Source organism: Diadema antillarum, unplaced genomic scaffold (genome assembly GCF_040938485.1).
Source record: "Diadema antillarum isolate AM-2024a unplaced genomic scaffold, OU_Dant_1.0 scf00000029, whole genome shotgun sequence".
NCBI lineage: Eukaryota > Metazoa > Echinodermata > Echinoidea > Diadematoida > Diadematidae > Diadema > Diadema antillarum.
Window position 1 is genome coordinate 1,915,881 of NW_027270918.1, and position 18,915 is coordinate 1,934,795.

General features: G+C 39.9%; 1 protein-coding gene across 2 annotated transcripts; it reads left to right on the forward strand.

Moving 5' to 3' along the window:
- The first annotated feature begins 5,082 nt into the window (after nt 1-5,082).
- LOC139738948 (bromo adjacent homology domain-containing 1 protein-like) lies at nt 5,083-18,559 on the forward strand. Of its 2 annotated transcripts, XR_011711487.1 has the most exons (3): nt 5,083-7,898; nt 15,547-15,638; nt 18,314-18,559. XR_011711487.1 is itself a non-coding variant. In XM_071649574.1 (2 exons), the coding sequence occupies exons 1-2, from the start codon at nt 15,517-15,519 to the stop codon at nt 18,498-18,500; spliced, it is 309 nt and encodes a 102-aa protein (XP_071505675.1). In that variant the 5' UTR covers nt 15,282-15,516; the 3' UTR covers nt 18,501-18,559. The 2 variants fall into 2 exon arrangements, 1 of the variants encoding a protein (XP_071505675.1); XM_071649574.1 differs by lacking the exon at nt 5,083-7,898 and having other exon boundaries at nt 15,282-15,638.
- The last annotated feature ends 356 nt before the right edge of the window (nt 18,560-18,915 follow it).

Consider the following 18,915-nt stretch of genomic DNA (forward strand, 5'->3'; position numbering starts at 1 on the left):
GATGTGATTTCTCTTGCTGCTTTGGGAAGGTGGGAAAACATACCTAGAGTTTCCTACACTGTCAACAAGCTTTACTCTCCTGGCACTGCGGATTTCAAAGAGCAATTGTTTTGTTTAGAGATTAGTAACAGCAATGCTTCATGTATGTTTTTGGTTTGGTTTTTTTTTTGTAATTTTCACATCTTTCTTTCCACCCCTTTCAGGCATTCATTATACTTGTTTCATTATGATTTACACAGTACACCAATCGAAATGAAAACAGCCAAAATAGCAAGAAATTGGCAAGGTACACATGGTCAGCTCAGCTGCCATTCCAAAGTTATCCTGAAAGGTGGCGTCACACTAAAACGTACCAAGCCAATGACTGCCCAACGAATTTGAAAATTTGAAGTTATGTTTGCATCCGTTGCTAATTCTGGAATAGTTTGCAACATGTTTGACATTCTTTGTATTCATTAGCTATTTGTAGGGATTTGCAGAGATACGCTGGAGCCAATTTTTTTATTTTGGTTCAAAATGAAAAATTGTCTCCTACGTATCTCTGCAAATCCTTACGAGTAGCTAATAAATACAAAGAATCAACGTCAAACATGTTTAGGAACTATTCTCGTATTAGCAGCAAATGCAAATGTAACTTCAAATCTTTTAATTTGTTAGGCATTCAGTGGCTTGATATGCTCTAGTGTGATGGGGCCTTAATATAAAGTTTGAAAACGAGTATCTTCTAATGAATTTGTCGTGTTGGAAAGAAGGAGAATCAAACAGTTCTCTTTTATTGGTAATGTGGTCTACTCAAGATATCAAATTACTGGTTGTCTTCTATAAATTGATATTAAGTCAGATGATATTTGAAATCAACTTTATCATTCCAAGCTTTCTGATTAGTTTGTAACAGCATCAGTTGCAGGTAGAAATGTAAATCTATCACACACACACACACACACACACACACACACACACACACATACACACACACACATACATACCGGTAATCACGCAATCATATGCACATATACTCACTCACACCCACACTCACAAATAAAAGTCATTTTTGCCAAGGCCTTGTATTCATGTCTTGAAGAAAAACACACCAGCCTGTATGTAAGGAGTGTGTAAGATGGATAAACAGAAACTGGTTATGAATATAATTTGTATTTGCACATTAATATGAATATCAAACTTGTACATTGTTCTCTCTGCTTGTGAGGTGCACAAATATATAAAGATACAAAAATGTTATAAACGTAGAGAAAATAGTGCGAAATGAGGCATGTATATTGAGAAGAGCTCATGTGATTTGAGTGTCGGTTTACTGACTCACACCTCAAGACGAGTCTCAGTAATGCTTCAGGCCAATGTGCATAAAAAGTATTTCAATAGTCACGGAGGGGGGGGGGACATGAGTTCAGCTGGTGTGGACAGAACAATATGTATAATTTTGGCCACTGTGATAAGAAATGTACTTACAGAATGGCAATCTTGCATGTGTCTGACTGAGTCAGAGCTGAAGTTATTGGTTAAATTCCCTGTGCCATGGCAACATATTTGAAGTGAAGCAAAACTGAATGATTGCTATCATGCGGAAAGGATGCTGTCATTGTATTCATGATTAATTGTAACTGTGAGAGCCAGAAATATTATCAACTATTATGGGACCTTTGTGGTCACTTCAATGTTTGTATTTATTTGACATTCAGTTTATTCTCCTTTGATATGATGTGTCACCTATCTGACATGCATTAGTGATTGTGTGCACATGAAATGCCATCACGAGAATTAATATGTGACCTTAAAAGAAATTAAGATGTCCCCCATCGTTGTCTGCTGATGTCTGTGTATTCGTGCTTTGACCTAGTCCTTGGGATGGATGATGAGGCATTGATTAATTTTTTGATCAGAAACACCTCAATTACAATTATATTTTATTAGGCTGCGTATAGTTTGTGAATCCAACTTCATATATACAAGGATTTTGTCGTTGTTGTTGTTGTAGTGATTTGAGCTTATGACTGTCATGAGTGTACACATCAACCTTGTGCAGTGGTTCACTTTGCAAGTAGCATGGAAGGAAGTGTTTTTTATTCAGCTTCCCAGTACGGCAGTATTAAAAGGATACTCCTTGTGCAGTCATACATGTATTTTAGCTACTTTGAGTATTGCGTCAGTGACAGATGAGAAGAAGACTACAGAATGTGAGCTCCTGTCTTGACGGTGGTTGTAACCAGTTTGTGGCAGCCATGATTTTACAGTCAGCAGGATAGAGCAACCTACTCCTCCTGCTGCTCCTCCTCAGTCCCAGCTATTGATATTGATGTATGCACTGTCACAAGTTAACGCCTGAGCTAACATCCCCCCCCCCCCCCCCACCGCAGCCCATCGTCGCAGACTGGATATACTACAGATGCGCCCAGCTGAATTCCTAATGAGAGCTGGGCACAGCGTGGGCGGGATGGCGACTAAAATGATGTCATTTAAACCGTAGTGGGTCAGTGGCCTGCAGAAATATCAAATTATTACAAAGAGTGCAGTATACACAATATCAACATATCCTGTCGTCTGGTGGGTGACTTTCTGTATGTGCTTAGTGGCAGTGTCAACTGCAGGAGCAGTTACATCAGGCTGCCAAGAGTATTGTATCTATTTCTCTTCATGCAATAGGCACAACTGAGCATAATTGAAAATATGAATTTCTTAAAGGTAGAAGTAATGTTTTCCTACATGTCCTAAAAATCACAGAAATGCAAAGAGCATGATAGATTACAGCAGGCATTTTTAAAAAATTCTTTTCTCTCCTTTTTATATGGTAATGTCTCCTGATTTTGTTTGGCAGTAAGATACTTTTTTTTTTTTTTGTGAGCCACACCTTTGGGGATTCTTGTTTCCTGTCTCATGTGACTAAACTCAACAGAAACTGGCCATATACAGCATCCTTGGTATGGTATGTGAGTAGAAGCCCGATTCTCTATAGACCATCACAAGTTTGTGATTGAAAATCACACTATTGTCAAGTTACGTGACACTATCATATGGTTATTGATATTTATGTTATGACCATGAAGTGCAACATATTTACAGGAAAGCAAATTCTTTTCCAATAGTTTATAAAAATGCCTTTAGAATGCTAGGAAATTGTGTAGAAACTATGTGGACTATTTTCTTTGCATAACCATAAACACAATTTGAATGTTTTCAAGTGGCAGTTTGGAATTTCAATGTATTTTTTCTTTTTTTACTCACATTTGTTATGTTCATATTTCTCCAAAAAAAAAAAATTGCAGCAATGCAGTGAGCATACAATGATGATAAAAAGTTCAAAGGGAAGAACAACATCCTAAATTGCAATATAAGATCCTAAATTCCAATGTGTCTATACCCAGGCATACTTGTTGTGTGGGTAGGAATACTTACATAATTTGTATGAAGAAATGAACTTTGTTGTTGTGGAGGAAAAAAATTTAGTAATTGATAGCACCATTCTGTTGTATCTTCAGTAGCGTCATAGAGAATGCATTGCTTTCAAGAAATGTTTATTTTCATAACATTTCTGTCATGCAGGCATTGAGAAGTGTTAAATTAGTATGAAAGTAACATTGTAATCCAGACCACTCTGTTGAGGTAGCAAATAATCCTATACTTATGGACAACTGATACCATCTTTAGGGGAAGTTAAGACTTTGTGCTTGATTATTATTTTGGGGGTAAGTTTTCCCTGTTGCTTTAATTTTCATCAAACCATTTCTGTCTCAGTGCATTCTCAGAATACACCCATATCAAATTGGGTATATTTTCCCGTAAGTAAACCTACAATACATTTGATATGAATATATATATGTATATGTGCATAAATGTATTCACCCTCAGTGGTGTATATGTAGATGATGCACTCTGATTCTTTGTTCTTTCTGCCACAATAGATAAACATCTGGAGATAAGATGCCTAACAATTGGGAGGGGGGAAGGAGATGTTGTTCTCCTTTATTGGAGGTTTTACGAGGAAGGGTACATCGCAACGGCAAGGCGAGGAATCAATCAATACATGGAAATGATTGGGTAGATTCTCGAGGGGGCTGGCTCGTCGCCGGAATGAGTTATCAAGGAGATCACAATCAGTGTATCTCTGAATTATGAATGGTGGACGCGAGCCGGAGGCGTTGTGCCTGCGATTCGGGACGCCATCTTAGCAGAAGTGCAAGTGTGTTGTCGCCGTGGGGTGGGGCATGGATGATGGGGTGAAAGGTTATTCTCATCTTCTTTGTTGGTTTGTTTTGTTATGTTGGTTTTGTTTTGTTTTGTTTTGTTTTGTGATGTAATGCTGCTGGCTGCTGGTTCATTTCTTGTGGAATAACCCAACATGTCACCCCATGATAATGTCTATGGTCAATTTTACAATGGTGTGAGACTTACACACTCCTGTCAGAAATATCTTCGGTTAGTCACATGTAATATGGAAACGTACAAATTATGTTCAGTCTAGGGAAATGCGCATTTCATATGTCTTTTTTTAAGCATTTAGTAATTGAGCAGTGATAAACAGATGATGTCATCGACAGAATCTTCTTTTGGAGGATTTTTTGCAGGCTGCTCCAAATAATTGTAAAAGACTAGTGGAAATGTAATGAAATATATGGCACATATCTTAATTTTTATTTGCTCACGTAAGTGATGATCATAGTTTTAAAAATGCTTAAACAATAAAATGCTGTATTCTTTGTGGATATATGTTATTATATGATATGTAATGTCACTCATCATGCTGTGTACATCATAAGGTATGTCAGGTTTCAACAGTGGCCATTCACCACAAATCATTTTCATATTTGTCCTGCAATCTGCCGTCAGCCCTTCCTTCACTATGTTAATGTCAGATTTATGTGTGTACTGCATAAAAATCTTGCTGAGTGATTCTAAATGACTGCTGTATAATGTAAAGAATGAATGATCCGAAGAGTCACAGTGTGAGTAGGAACTCTTTGGCGAATCATTGCTTGACTTAAAATGAACTTTGGACCCTGCTACGTACGGGGGGGGGGGGGGGGGGGGGGGGGGGGGGGGGGGCAGCATCGAGTCAAGGGGCTTAACATGAAAAGCAGACTCGTGTCTAACTGAGGATGTAGCATTTTTTAAACTTCGTGAATTATGGTATGGATATTGCATTTGCTCACTGGTTTGGTGGATTTTTACACATTGCAACATTTGAGAGTGCTGGATTGACACTTTTCAACATTGAGAGTGGTGGGATTTATCTTTGGTAATGTGGAATTCTGGTGCTTTCTAACAGCATTTAGAGCCTTATCTTACCATCACTGTATGCCAGGAATCACGCCCTGTCCTGTGCATGGATTGTTCCTGGTACATTAAAAGTGAAAGTGATACGTCAGTGTGTGGAGTTTATGCAACGTAAATATGCTATGCACTGTCATCCACATTCAATCCTTCAGCATTTGTGTTTTGCATCATGCATACTTCATGCGTTGGTGATACTAACATACTACATGCGTTGGTGATATTGACATGATATGCTGGAAAATAAGATTTTGTTTAGTGCTGGCAGCCATATTGGATTTCTTAGTATGAACATTGACCCATCAAAGGCTGATACAAAGTCACCATGCTAACACTGGCTGACTACAGCTATCATTGTGGTAGCTGCAAGGAGGTTGCAACATGGAAAAGCCCACTCCTAGCTTGTGATGAATGTGATACTTGGTTTCACAAGAGTTGTTTGAACATTTGCTCTCCAATCTCCAGTGCTCCATGCAATTCAAATGTGTCTTGGCAATGTCCTTCATGCAGTATCCCACACCATTCATCAGGTCTCTTTGAATCAACCTATGTTGGCAGTTCTGACAATAACTCAAGGAACCCAGATACATGTAGCTCCAGCGCAGAAAGTCCAGTTTGCCAACCCTTGGCCTGTTCATCTCCAAATGAGGAAACTGCCCTGTCTACGAATGCAGAGCAGAGATGCAGTCCATCCTTGCAACAGGCAGGCATTAATATTCTGATTATTAACTGCCGTAGTATCAGGAATAAGCTGAAGGAACTTAGGAACATTCTTGACACTGCTAAGCCGAGTGTTGTCATCCTTACAGAAACATGGCTTAATCCTTATGTCACAAGTCAACAGATTTTTCCTCCAGACCTAAACTATGTACTGTTTCGGAGGGATAGGACAACAGACACTTGTGGAGGAGTTGCGATTGCTGTATCCTCAAGTCTTGAAGCAGAGCTCCTTCTGTCAGCTGAAGATTGCGAGATTATATTTGTTGAGATCAAATTCACCACAACTAACCAGCAACGGCCTCACCCTCAAGAATCTCTCATCGTGGGAAGTGCTTACCATCCACCGAAGTCGAATAAAGTCTATGCAGACTGTCTCTGCAAGAATATCGAGCAAATCTGCAGGGACCACAGAAAGTCTGTTTTGTGGATTGGTGGTGACTTTAACCTCCCGGACATTGACTGGCGTTCTGTGTACACCTCTAGAGATCAGTGCCAATACGACCTACAACCCATTAGCAGGAGAATGATTACCTCCATGTTCGAAACTGGACTAGATCAAGTAGTAACCTTCCCAACTTGTCTTGAAAACACGCTTGATCTCTTCTTGACAAATCATCCTTCATACATCAACAAATGCTATCCAGTTCCAGGAATCAGTGATCATGATATTGTGTTTATTAATTCAGATGTCCAACCAAAGGATAAAACACCAGTCAAACGGAAAGTTTATCCCAGGGAATCTTCATTATGCATCAATGAAATGGTGAATTCGCTTGAGTCCCGTCCCCTACGTTCTCAAGTATCAGTTGAAAATGAACTGACCAGTAGGTCACAAGCCTTTGAAACTTACATCAATAGATTCATATGTCCTGACCTTGAATATGATCCAACACGATTCTGGAGTTCCATTTCTAGCACATGCCTTGACATCTCTGACACATGTTGTGACATCTTTGTAACATGCAGTGACATCTCTAGCACATACGAGATACCTCTAACACGTGCCTTGACATCTCTAGAACATGCCGTGACATCATCTAGTTGTAGCACTTGGTGTGACACTTGCAGTACATGCCGTGACATCTCTAGCACATGCCGTGACATCTATAGCAAATGCCGTGACATCTCTAGTGCATGCGTGACATCTCTATCACATGCTGAGACGTGTCTAGTATATGCCAAGACATCTCTAGCGCTTGCCGTGAAATCTCTAGCGCTTGCCGTGAAATCTCTAGCACGTGCTGTGAAATCTCTAGCGCATGCTCAACATCTTTAGCACATGTGAAGACATTTGTCGCATATGTCACAACATCTGTAGCGCATGAGTGAAAAATTTTGCATATGTTGTGACTACTATAGGGTGGCCCCTCTTCTAGGACCAGCAGGATTCACCTTCTGTAGAGACAAGGACAGGGCCAACTTACTGAACAATGACTTTTGCTAAGTATTTAACCGTAGCCTAGACTCTAACAACCTTCCAGATTTTGGGTGCAGCTCATTTCCTCCAATACAGCACAATCCAAGTATCTGTCCATGATGTTACCAAGCTATTATAGAAACTTGATCCACACATATCTGCAGGCCTTGATGCCATCACTGCTCAACTCCTGAATCGTTTTGGACCTTCACATAATCGTCTGCCAGGCTTTAGTTGAAACAATATGTAGTCCTGAACATCTTTTAGTTTCTATCACTGGAACTGTGTGTATTAATGAGAACCTTTCATCAGTTGTGAAAGTATACTCCAAGGATTTCATGTGCAACATTGGAGAAAGAAGAAGAAGAAGAACATTTTCAGTTTTAACATTTAACATCCTTGATCATTATGGGAACATGTTACAGCTCTGTCAGCCTCTTGGTGAAGATGTGGGACTAGGTATTCACATTCGTGGCAGGTAAGTTTCGCTAATTCGTGCCATTTACAATGTCTTCGATCAAGTATTCTGTATGCCATCATTCATTCAAAGCTTGTTCAACCATGAATACAATATAGTTATGTGCAAGTGACAGTGTGCAAACAAGTTGTGTATGATTTTTCGTAGACTTGTCTCCCTCTGTGCAAATATTATTAGTGAGGTCACAATTGCTGATCTACATTTTTAACAAATGTGTCGTACAAAAAGGAATCAGCGAGGAATGGAACCTGTCTTCTACTGCTTTTCGGACAGTGACACAACCACCAGGCTATCTGTGGTTGCTGGCAGTGACATGATGAACTTAGAGCCGACGGCCTTTTTCGTGGCATGAAATTTTTGCAAATTGCCACTGGCTTTCAATGCATATAGTGTAAACAAGAAATTTCGCATGCATTTTAATTTCATGAATCTTGGTGCTCGCGAAATTCGCGAGATTAAAATGCACATGAACATTCCTCGTTTTACAGTAATAGAAATGAGTTAATATTACATGAGTTAGTAGATTGATGACTGTTGTTTCAAGTTTGTTCATTGCAGAATCAGGGGTGCTGGCACCCCCCCCCCCCCCCATTAAGGAATCTTTAAAAATCTCCTCCTCTAGAACCAGAAGTAATAGCTAGCTAAGTTCGTACTATGAGTCAGTACACTGATTACTGTAGTTTCAAGTTGTTCGTTGGAGATCCCCCCCGAGCATAAGGGGGAGGGATCCAAACGCGGGCCTAAATTGTACATTTTCATCTTCGTTTAAAAAAAAAAAATGTGATGGATTTTCACCAAACTTGGTACTTGGTGTGTAGCATTCCTAGGGTGATAGGATCTCAATTTGTTTCAATGGGCACCAAAATCTTCCATACTCAAAAATATTTTTCTCTAGAATCAGGGGGGAATTTCATGAAGTATTTTGTCAGATATTTTGTTTGACAAACTGTTAAAAGCTATCAAAATACTTGCATCTTATTGGCTGAGAGCAAATTTGTTCCCCCCCCCCCCCGAAGTGATAGTGCTTTAAGCCTAACTTTTTTTCAAACTGTGTAGCCAAGCTTTCTTAGTAAAGTGTACATGGCAGGTATTTACACCAGTGTGGTAGAATATGCAAATGGTCACCATGCCCCCAGCTCTCAAAGCTGCCCCCCCCCCCTCGCCCTCCAAGTTTGTAATGTTCTAAGGTAAGAGTCTGCAAGAATGCATGGAAGGTGAATTTGCGATACTCGGGTGAGCTAGTACTCGACTAACCAGTGTAATGTTATACAAATGATGCACAGGATAGAGTGCGCTAGTGGAGGCGTATAGTGCACTCGAGGCTATTACGCCTCCACTAACGCCATGAAATAATCCTGTGCATCATTTGTTTTATAAAATGGGTCGAAAATTTGAAAACTAACAGCATTTTTCAGCGTTTTTCACGTACCTTTGTGGGTCAAGACGTCCAAATATGTTCGTCCCAAACATTTACGCACGTCGCACTCGGAAATCCCGCACATATAAGTATGATGGGGGGTTGGGTTTCCGGACACTTAAGTTCCCGCATGAAAACTTACTTATTTTACATAGAATATGCACCCTTTACCTTAAAGACTTGATATAGACTCCTCATATAGGCCTACTAGACAACATACTCTGAAAACAGCGTGAGAATTAACCTGCTAAATCGTTGGATTTGCCCTTCAAAGTGACTCCATGTACGCGTCCGGTCCCACAACGCTTGGTCTACTGTACATTGTACGTATGATACGTATGCCACACATGTTATGCACAAGGGAAGAAAGGCCGGCCGGCCGGCCGGCAGTCCGAACTAGAAGTTGTTTACAGGATTGACAGCGCGTATGCATGCAATTCAAAGGAGCCGCCACGCGCACAGACGATCGGCAATAGGATTCGACACGCAGTGCAATGGGACTGAGTAACCAAAGCACACGTGACTCATTTCAGCGCTTCCTATTGGCTACATTCTTGAACCCATTTTATAATATGTGTTACCCAATGTATCTTTTTGAGTGTGTGGTATGTATCATCCATTCAAATCTAGGGAGAAGAAACTTAAGAGACACAAGATTTTCTGAGTATTATTATCTTAATTACATGGATATCACTGAAGCCACACAAAATCCCAAACAAGCTCAGAAATCGTTGTCTGTGTTCACAGCTTCCTCACCCTGTTGAAATCATCCTGAGGGAAATGGATTCAATTTGACAAAGTCTTGTGTGCATGCAATGACCTTCAAACAATCATATCTTGCAATTCAGTTCAAAGCGTTTGCCAGACAGGATGACTCTGTGTTGAATTGAATTTCACTTTTCACTGCTCACTGAAGAGCAGTCATTTTCTCTGCTAACCCTCTTTCGATGTTTCTGCAAGCATTTAAACCACTTTCCCTTGGCATTTCAACCAGAGAAATTAAAGTGTAGCAATGCGCTGGAAATCAAATTGTTGTACAGCTAGAATACTTTTCCCCCTCTAAACAAAACTTTGTATTTTGTCAGTATGAATATCTCTATGTGTCAACTGTCATTTATCTTTTGCACGTTCTGATATGTATAATATGCTTATGGTGTAATTCCTGATTTATTCTTTGCTATGTCTTGTTGGAAGAAAAATGAGAATGAAAAAAATAAATGAAATTAGATTGAATTAAAAAACAGCCATAATTTACCTGTGATAGCCCTGAAAGTATACATATTTCAATAAATCAGATCATATTTCTTTAAAAATTTAGCACTTGTGCTCTGCGCATTTAAGTTCTGCTCCAAAAGTGCCATTACTGATGTGTGCGCGTTCTAGCTATACGCGTATCAAGATGCTATGTACAATCAGTTAGCTGATTGCACGCAAACATCACACACCACTATTATTCATCAAGACATATGGAAAAAAAAACATCAGTAACGCGATCATTTGATTTAAAGAATTTTAAGTCAATTTTTTTTTGTATACCCTTTAAAATTTACATTAAAACCCCAGTAAATAAAAATTGGAGCGACAAAAAATTCTAATACTTTTGCATAGGGCATGTCTCTAGTATGTTCTACAAATATAGCAAACATAATACTCAGAGTATTTGCACACTTTAAGGCTACTAGTTTTGCAAAATGCAGTGGATGGATTAAAAACAGAGCTGGCAAAGCCACAGTTGCTTGCAACACAGTCAGCATTTCTTAAAAAAAAAAAAAAAAACAATTGACTAAACTCTCAACAGACCAGTAAGAGACCCTCAATGTGTCCAGTGATGGCTATTCCAAATACTTTCTGTAACTCTAGTTATAAATGCTCATCGGGGAGGGAAGATAAATATAACCTTTCTAAAAGTGCTTTAGATTTGCAAACATTTCACCATGTAAAACTTGAAAAAGGAACATGGCACAATACCATATAGAAGAAAAAATGGCGCAGGAAGAACAAATCAGAACCATATTTTCGATTCTGCAAGAGCCAGTCGATGCCATTATCTCTGTCATCGATGTCGAGTGATGGAAGAAATGTTACTAGACAAAGGGGAATGTGGAGTTACGTATTCCAAGCCTTCACCATGCATGCCTGCGGCAAGTGCCAGTGCCAAATCGATGGATTCATGATTCATGCCTTGTCTGTGTCACATAAAACGGTACAATGCCTTGTAGCAGCAGTATTTGCTATTTCCAGAATTATCACTGTTTTGAGCTGAGTATCTTGAGCAAGATTTCGTACAGGAATGGGACAATGAGGAAAAGGAGTGGGGAGAGTGTTGCTTGAATTTCAGGGAGGGGATTTGCATTATGCATTGTGACTCAACTGAGCCTTCACTTGAAGTATAGTCCCATTAATTTGATATAAATGTCCATTTTCTGGGTTTGTGAATATACTGACTTAAGGAAGCTGTAACAACTTCATTGGAGTAAATCATAATGTTAAATGATTGGGCATACAAGGGATGATCAAAGCTCAGAAGTATGAGGCATATGATGGGCAGATGTTTTGGTGATTCACCCAAATTTGCGTAAATATCAGCATCTTCCCACCATGCCATGGCTAATTTTGCCTTCAAGGACAAGTTCACCTTAACATATTGTTTATTAAGGAAAATATATATAAAAAATTCAATATTTTTCACTTTTCTCATGTAATCAAAGAGCCCTTGACTTGTCTCCTTCAGAAAGCAAGGGAATAATATTAACCTTAACACACTTCTATAACAACTTGGATGAGGGAGCGTGTACCGATCAAAGCTACTGTAATAAAGTTTGGTGAAATTCTCTTCATATTTTCTTTGTATTGTTCCACGCATGTGACATCACAAACTGTATCAGTCTTCACATCCAGCAGCAGTAAAACTTCAAAAATACATAACATTTGAACAGATTGTCTGACTTTCCTCTAAACTTCACCAATATGTTCTGTTGATATTTCTGCACTCTTTCAATCCATATAGGTGAACTTGTCCTGCAGTACACTGCTGGCATTGCACCATGAAAAGCTGTATATGGTACATGGAATTGCAGTGAGGCATTAATAGTAAACAGGGAACTGCATGTGATGTGGTTATACCTTTTATCATCGAGCTAGTAAAAATCTGTCTGTAACACCTCTGCACCTATCATTTCCAGTCCTGTCATCTATGGTAATTAATCGAAACACCTTGGTATCCATGGCAACAAGGGGCTTAGCTTTTAGATGATGAGAGATGCACTGGTCCCAGGAACTTCTGCCAGGGAGATTGACCGGAGATTTCACACAAGCCCCTGATGGATTGTGTGTACATGTCATGCTTGAGATCAGTGGTATGAACTCCCGTACAGTCAGTGAGATCTCTCTTCCGTAAATCACATGTTAACCTCTGAAAGTTACCTGCAAGCTTCTTTTGCCAGTAAATGACGGGCATTTATGATTTACAGGTAACTGTAGAAAAGTTCTATTCCCAATTGGAGAATCTTTTTTTTTTTTTTTTTGCATTTTTTTTTTCTTGTTTGTTTCAGTAGTGACAGAAATATCAGAAACCTTTTTGTGTGTGTGTGTGTTCCTGGCTCAAAAAGTCACCAGTATTTTTCTTTTTTTTATGGGAAAGTACTTATTTACCTAATTTTGACTGTACTCACAAAACCAGTAACCATTTTGTACTTGCCAAAAAAAAAAAACCCAAACAAACAAACAGCCAAACAACAATAATTCACACAAAAGAAAAAGAAAGAGAGAGAGAGATTTTCAGGGCTGTGGTTTGAAAAGTAATCACAGCTTATCAGAAAGTGATAAACTTGAGAGATATGAATAGAAAGTGATAATTGTCGGAGGAAGTCACAGTCGCTCTCGCCAATGATCGTGATGTGTTCATTTAGTCACTCTGTGTACACAGTCTCCTCTTTATATGTCAACACTCTGACTCTGTGGGATGGCAGTGACATGGTATACTGCATCTATGCTAATGACTTAACACTCAAGTGTCAAGGGGAAGCTGAGACAAGTTACACTTGAGGGAGAGAGAGTGGCGGCTGGTGGAGGGCTGGAGGGAAACTTGTCGGAGGAAGGACAGTCGATCTGTCTCCTGTCATAACAGCACTCTCCAGCCACCCTCTGATTTTTACACCTCTAAATACAGTATGGTCTTTCTTCCAAACCTCATCATTTTTAAGCCTTTTGCAAAATAAATTTAGGAATATGATTCTTTATCTCTATCAAGTGACCAGTTTGATTTTGCCTGGAGGTCCGAGTTTACACTTCACCTGGGGTTAGCACTAGTAACGGTACTAATGACCGCTCGCCAGCTCAGCCGCATTGCCTGTGTATTGTGTATGGCAGTGGTGTGGGTGTGTGGTTCAGTTAGCTTGGAGCTGGTTCAGGCCCAGAGAATCTTTCGGAAATAGCTGCCACTGAATTGAACATGTGTCGCTACTTTATAAAACAAAAGATGAACATTTGAATTTAACCTGTGTCGCTACTTTATGAAACAAATGATGAACATTTTAATTTAACATGTGTCGCTACTTTATAAAACAAATGATGAACATTTGAATTTAACATGTGTGGCTACTTTATAAAACAAATGATGAACATTACTTGGGTGTTTGTCAGTAAAATTATCCCCTCTACAGTGTATGTAACTTTTGAACTGTTCAAAGTTTCCATCAGGTGGACAGTTCTTACTTATGCCCTGTTTAATGTCCATTATTTGCATATTATAGAATGGGTAGCGAGAATCCTGCGATCTGATTGGTCGAGAGCTATGTGTTCATTTTTACTGGCCGCACGCTGAGTCACAGTGGTAAACATGTTATCGTGCACTTAGCAAGAGTACGCGTACTTGTAACAAAGGTTCGCGCACTAAAGCAAGCGTTCGCGCACTCAGCTTGGCCATGCATCCAGTAAAAACGGTAAGTACGGGTATGCATGCCCTTTACGGAAAGCCAAAAGGAAATGCATCCAGTAATTTTGTCATCGGGTAACACGATAGAAAACTGGGTTTTTGACAAGAAAATTACCCATTCTATAAATCAAATGACGCACATGTCTTTTCGTGTGTCAGTCGGAATATAGTGTGCATGCGGTAACTATGGAATTTAGCCTAAGCATTCCATAGTTACCTTAAAATGCACACAATTCCGACTGACGCACTCAGACCTGTGCGTCATTTGTATACTGGCACCCTTTTTTTTTGTTTTCTTTGGTGTTTGCATTATTGAGTGTGAGTGTCAGTACCACCTTTGTGAAAGAAGATGTTTCTGGCTCTTTTTTGTTTTTGTTTTTTTTTTACCTTGTAATGAACTCTAGAAGCACTTGGAGAGTGCAAACCTTCTTCAAGGCCATAGGTTTACTAGCGGCATAAAAATGTGCATATATATATATCCTGTATGCAGGAATCTGGATCTGGATCACGACCAAAAACTAGTCACATGTTCCTGTCTATACCACAACAGAGCTGTCCAGAAATGTCATCCAAATCTTTTCAGTGCTTTTCTAGTAATGTTGCCAGAATACAATCAAACAAACATAATGACCAAACATATCATCCTTGGTGGAGGTTGTGATTTTGTGTAAATGCACATGTATCTCAGTCAGGTAATATTTCTTTGTGTGCTATTCAGAGAGTAATGCACAAACAAAATGTGGATCTGTAATGTGGTTGATGACATTTAAGGGTGTGTACAGTTCTGGTCGAGGTGAGGATTTAGCTTTTAACGTTTTGCGAGATATTCAAAAACCACTCTATGAGATGTCAAAGAGCATGCAATTCTAAGGGGTATCAAAAGTTTATTTGATGAAAATCGGTTTTGAAATGGCTGAGATATCCAAAAACAAGGTGAAACAAACAGATCCTAATGAAAGGCATGGCCTGTCGCCTTTTATTATTGTCATTCTATTGGATATCTCAGTCATTTGAAAACCAATTTTCATCAAATAAACGTAGAATCCTTCTTAAAATTACATGCTCTTTCATATTTCATAAGAGGTTTCTCATTATCTCACTGAGGAATGTTCAAAACATGAATCCCCACCCCAACCAGTACTGAACAGTCCCTTTAAAATATCCAAGAATTCTGAGCCTACAATGACATTCAATACATCAAACATAATATTACTCTGTGCTGGTGCCATGTACTGTTAAGTGCAGTTTAACCAGCAAGTTTGTCAATAATGCGCATTATTTTCACATTTGTCTTTCAGAATGAGCTCTTTGCTTGCAGACACTGGGACATCAACAGCGTGGCCTGTATTGAGGACAAGTGCTATGTGGTGACACTGGCTGAGTATAACAGGTGAGAAAAGACTCTCTTCTAAGGGGATATTTAGGAGATACGTGATTGGCTGCTGTGAACAGACATTGACAGATGGGTGGTTATTGTTATCGTAAAAGTGAAAATTTTCATGGTGTGGAAATTTTCGCGTATTTTGCACAACCAGAAGCTAGCATAAAAATAAAAGCAAGCGAATATTTTTCCATGCCATACTTGTATGTTCCAGTGGTCAATGTCCTGTATCTGTGGAACTAAAAACACACGAAATTCATCTTACCCAGTGGAGCGCGAAAAATTACTTGCACGAAAGTATCCACTTTTACAGTAAATGAGAAGTCATTCATCATATCTCAAATAGTATACCATACATTGCAATCGTCTACATATTGGATCTGTGGATCGCTTTCTTATTGTATTAGGGATCGAGGTTCAGATGTTGGAACTTGCAGGCATTGCCTGAGGGCTAGGTTGTTGAGGGATCAAAGATTCTGTCGGCTAGCAAATCATTGCCAAATTGGATAGATTGAAGCAGTGATCATTGTCAGGTAGAGAGTTGCCATGCCAACTACTCCATCTTCTGCTACTAAAGCCTGCCCTCTTGGCTCATGCAGCAATGCAGACAGTCCTGCACACTTCTTGTCACACTTTTTGTCACCGATGGCAGAAGCAACTTTTTATTTTAACAAAATTTTACTCACTCATCATGTACGGATTAAGCTGGACACCCAATAGCTCCATCAAACTTCTACCACAAACACTGCTTTATCTTGATATCATTGTGTCCTGCGAAGTATTAGCTTTTATAGACACGCCTTTCCATTGTCTTCCCGGTCCTGATGAAAAGGGCACAAAGACCAATGCGGTCAATGCACATCATGCTGTAAGTGGGCATACTGAGAGAGATATATGCCTTCTTCTGGCACACACCAAGTGGATTTCCACTCTCATGTTCTTCCTGATTTCATGGTTTCATCTGTGCATCCCAAAGGGTTGCCATGACAACTTAACTCAATACCCCAGAGCAACTGTCCTCCCAGACTTCACTGAAGTCTTGTAGGACTGGCTGCACCGGTATTTGATTCTGGGAGCAGCTTATTCATTGCCAACAGCATCCATGCTACATTAAATGTCAAGGGTAACTTTATAGAGCTGCGGTCTGGAGAGGGGATGAATGTGAACTGGTATGAAGCACTCTCAGCTTCCATTCCTCTCTCTGATACTCCAGGAGGCATCTCCAGATACTTGCAAATATCATTCATGTCCTGACAAGGGCTAAACAAAAAGATATCCCCCAATTTGGGAATCATTTTCACCCGTTGAGATGAACCAAAGGTACCCCTGGACTCCTCTTTGGAATTTTCCTCCAACTAAGGGTGCATTGGCCATCAGGTCACTCAAAACGCTGCCCCCAAAGGGCCCAAACCTCCCCCAGAGTTGGAGGTTTTCTCATGATGTTATCCTCGCCACTACTGCACATCAATAAAAAGTTGATATTCAAGATCGCTTCCCCCCATCTGAATTGTTCACACTTCGAGAGGAAACTGATCATGTGATATGAAAGCAAATGCTCCCACATGACGTGTAGATAACATCTTGCTCGAGTAGCAGGAGGAAGGCATGAGTCCTCTCTGCTCAGGCTGTTCACCAAATTGAATTGTGCTTCCCCTGTACAGTGATTAACTCTAGATCTTGCTCAGTGTCACATGTGAAGTAGGGGGGGGGGGGGGTGCAGCCACACACCCACTTGCTTAAGGCTTCTGAAAGCCACTGTCGGGCAAATAGCATGAAAGGGCAATTTACCTGTTCAAAGTAGGTTGCCTATTGCCCATATTGTCTTTCAAACAGGCGGGAAGAATATATTTTGTAGTACTCTGTTTTTCGTCATTTTAATTTTTGGTCTTGAAATTATACATGTATACACCATTCTATGTATACTTACTCTTTACAGTCATACACATAATACATTCTTTCATATGTCATATATGTGTAATTGTACATTGGTATATAAATGAATGTACACATGTATGCATGTATGTGCTTATGTGCATTTGTGTGTGTGTTCTGTCATAAACAGCTTCAACCGGGGATATTTTAGTGTTTCACTCCAGGTAACTGGTGATACATTTACACCAGGCATATGCCCGTTTGTTCAGAGTATGTAAAACAAATTGAAAAGCGTCCTCTCAAGGCACTAGGGCTACCATAGGGGTAAAAAATTCACTTGCCCGTTCTGCATATCTACGACCTGTATATTGGCAAATAGTTTTCACACCATTCAAAACTTGTACATGTATCCTCAATTGTTGTGTGTGCAACCATATGCTACATGAAGCCTAATTCTTTACTTTCTATTATTTTTTCATTATTTTTTCATAATTTTCAATTTGAGGTAGTCAGTTTATTGGAATAAATGAAATTATTTTTTCACACGCAAATCATGGTTACATATACTTTGAGCAGACTAACATATCCCCAATTGAAACATCCTATGAGAATGTGTATGTGTTTGTTTGTTTTCAGTCAAGAGTCAATACCTTGGAACACTCATGCTTTGCATTTTAAAGTAACACATTCTTGTATTGGAGTGTGTAATTTGTTATCAGATGTCTGTGATGGGGATGGGGAGTGACACATAGCATTGTTGACACCTCTACCCTTTTGATATCACATCCCTCACCCATCCCCGTAACCTGCAGATTCTGTGCCAAGCTGCGGATGGCCATCGAGGGCATCCTGCCCTCGCGCCCGTACGTCCCCGACCCGCCCGAGAGCTACCCCAGGAAGGAGGCCATCCCCCCTCACGGAGCTGACCCGGAATCGGTGTTCCTGTGCCGGCAGGTTTACGACTTTCGACAGCGGAGGGTGCTGAAGAACCCGTTATGAGAGGCATCGCAGGGACCCTTCTCACTCTCCCCATTCACTGGATTACGGGATCTTGTGCGTGTCCGACCGAGCTGGACTTCAAAGGCTGACCAGACTCTTTTAATTCGAGTACCGAGAAAACATCTCATTTCAGTGTCAACAAAATGACGTTGGTCTGTATACATCTCATCACCGCTTGAGCTGAATGGTCCAGTCATCCTCGATTCACACACTCAGCAGTTGTCACCATCGGAAGCCACTAAATATACTGGCATCGGAAATCTGTGCTACCATTTATTGCAGTGTGCACAGCTCATCATCTTTCAGAGTTTGGTTTTATTTCTATGTTGTTTTTTAAATGGATGTTCATGTTCTGACATATTTAATGTATGGCAAGAGGTAAATAGAGTATATGGATGCCAAGTGTTGATGTAAG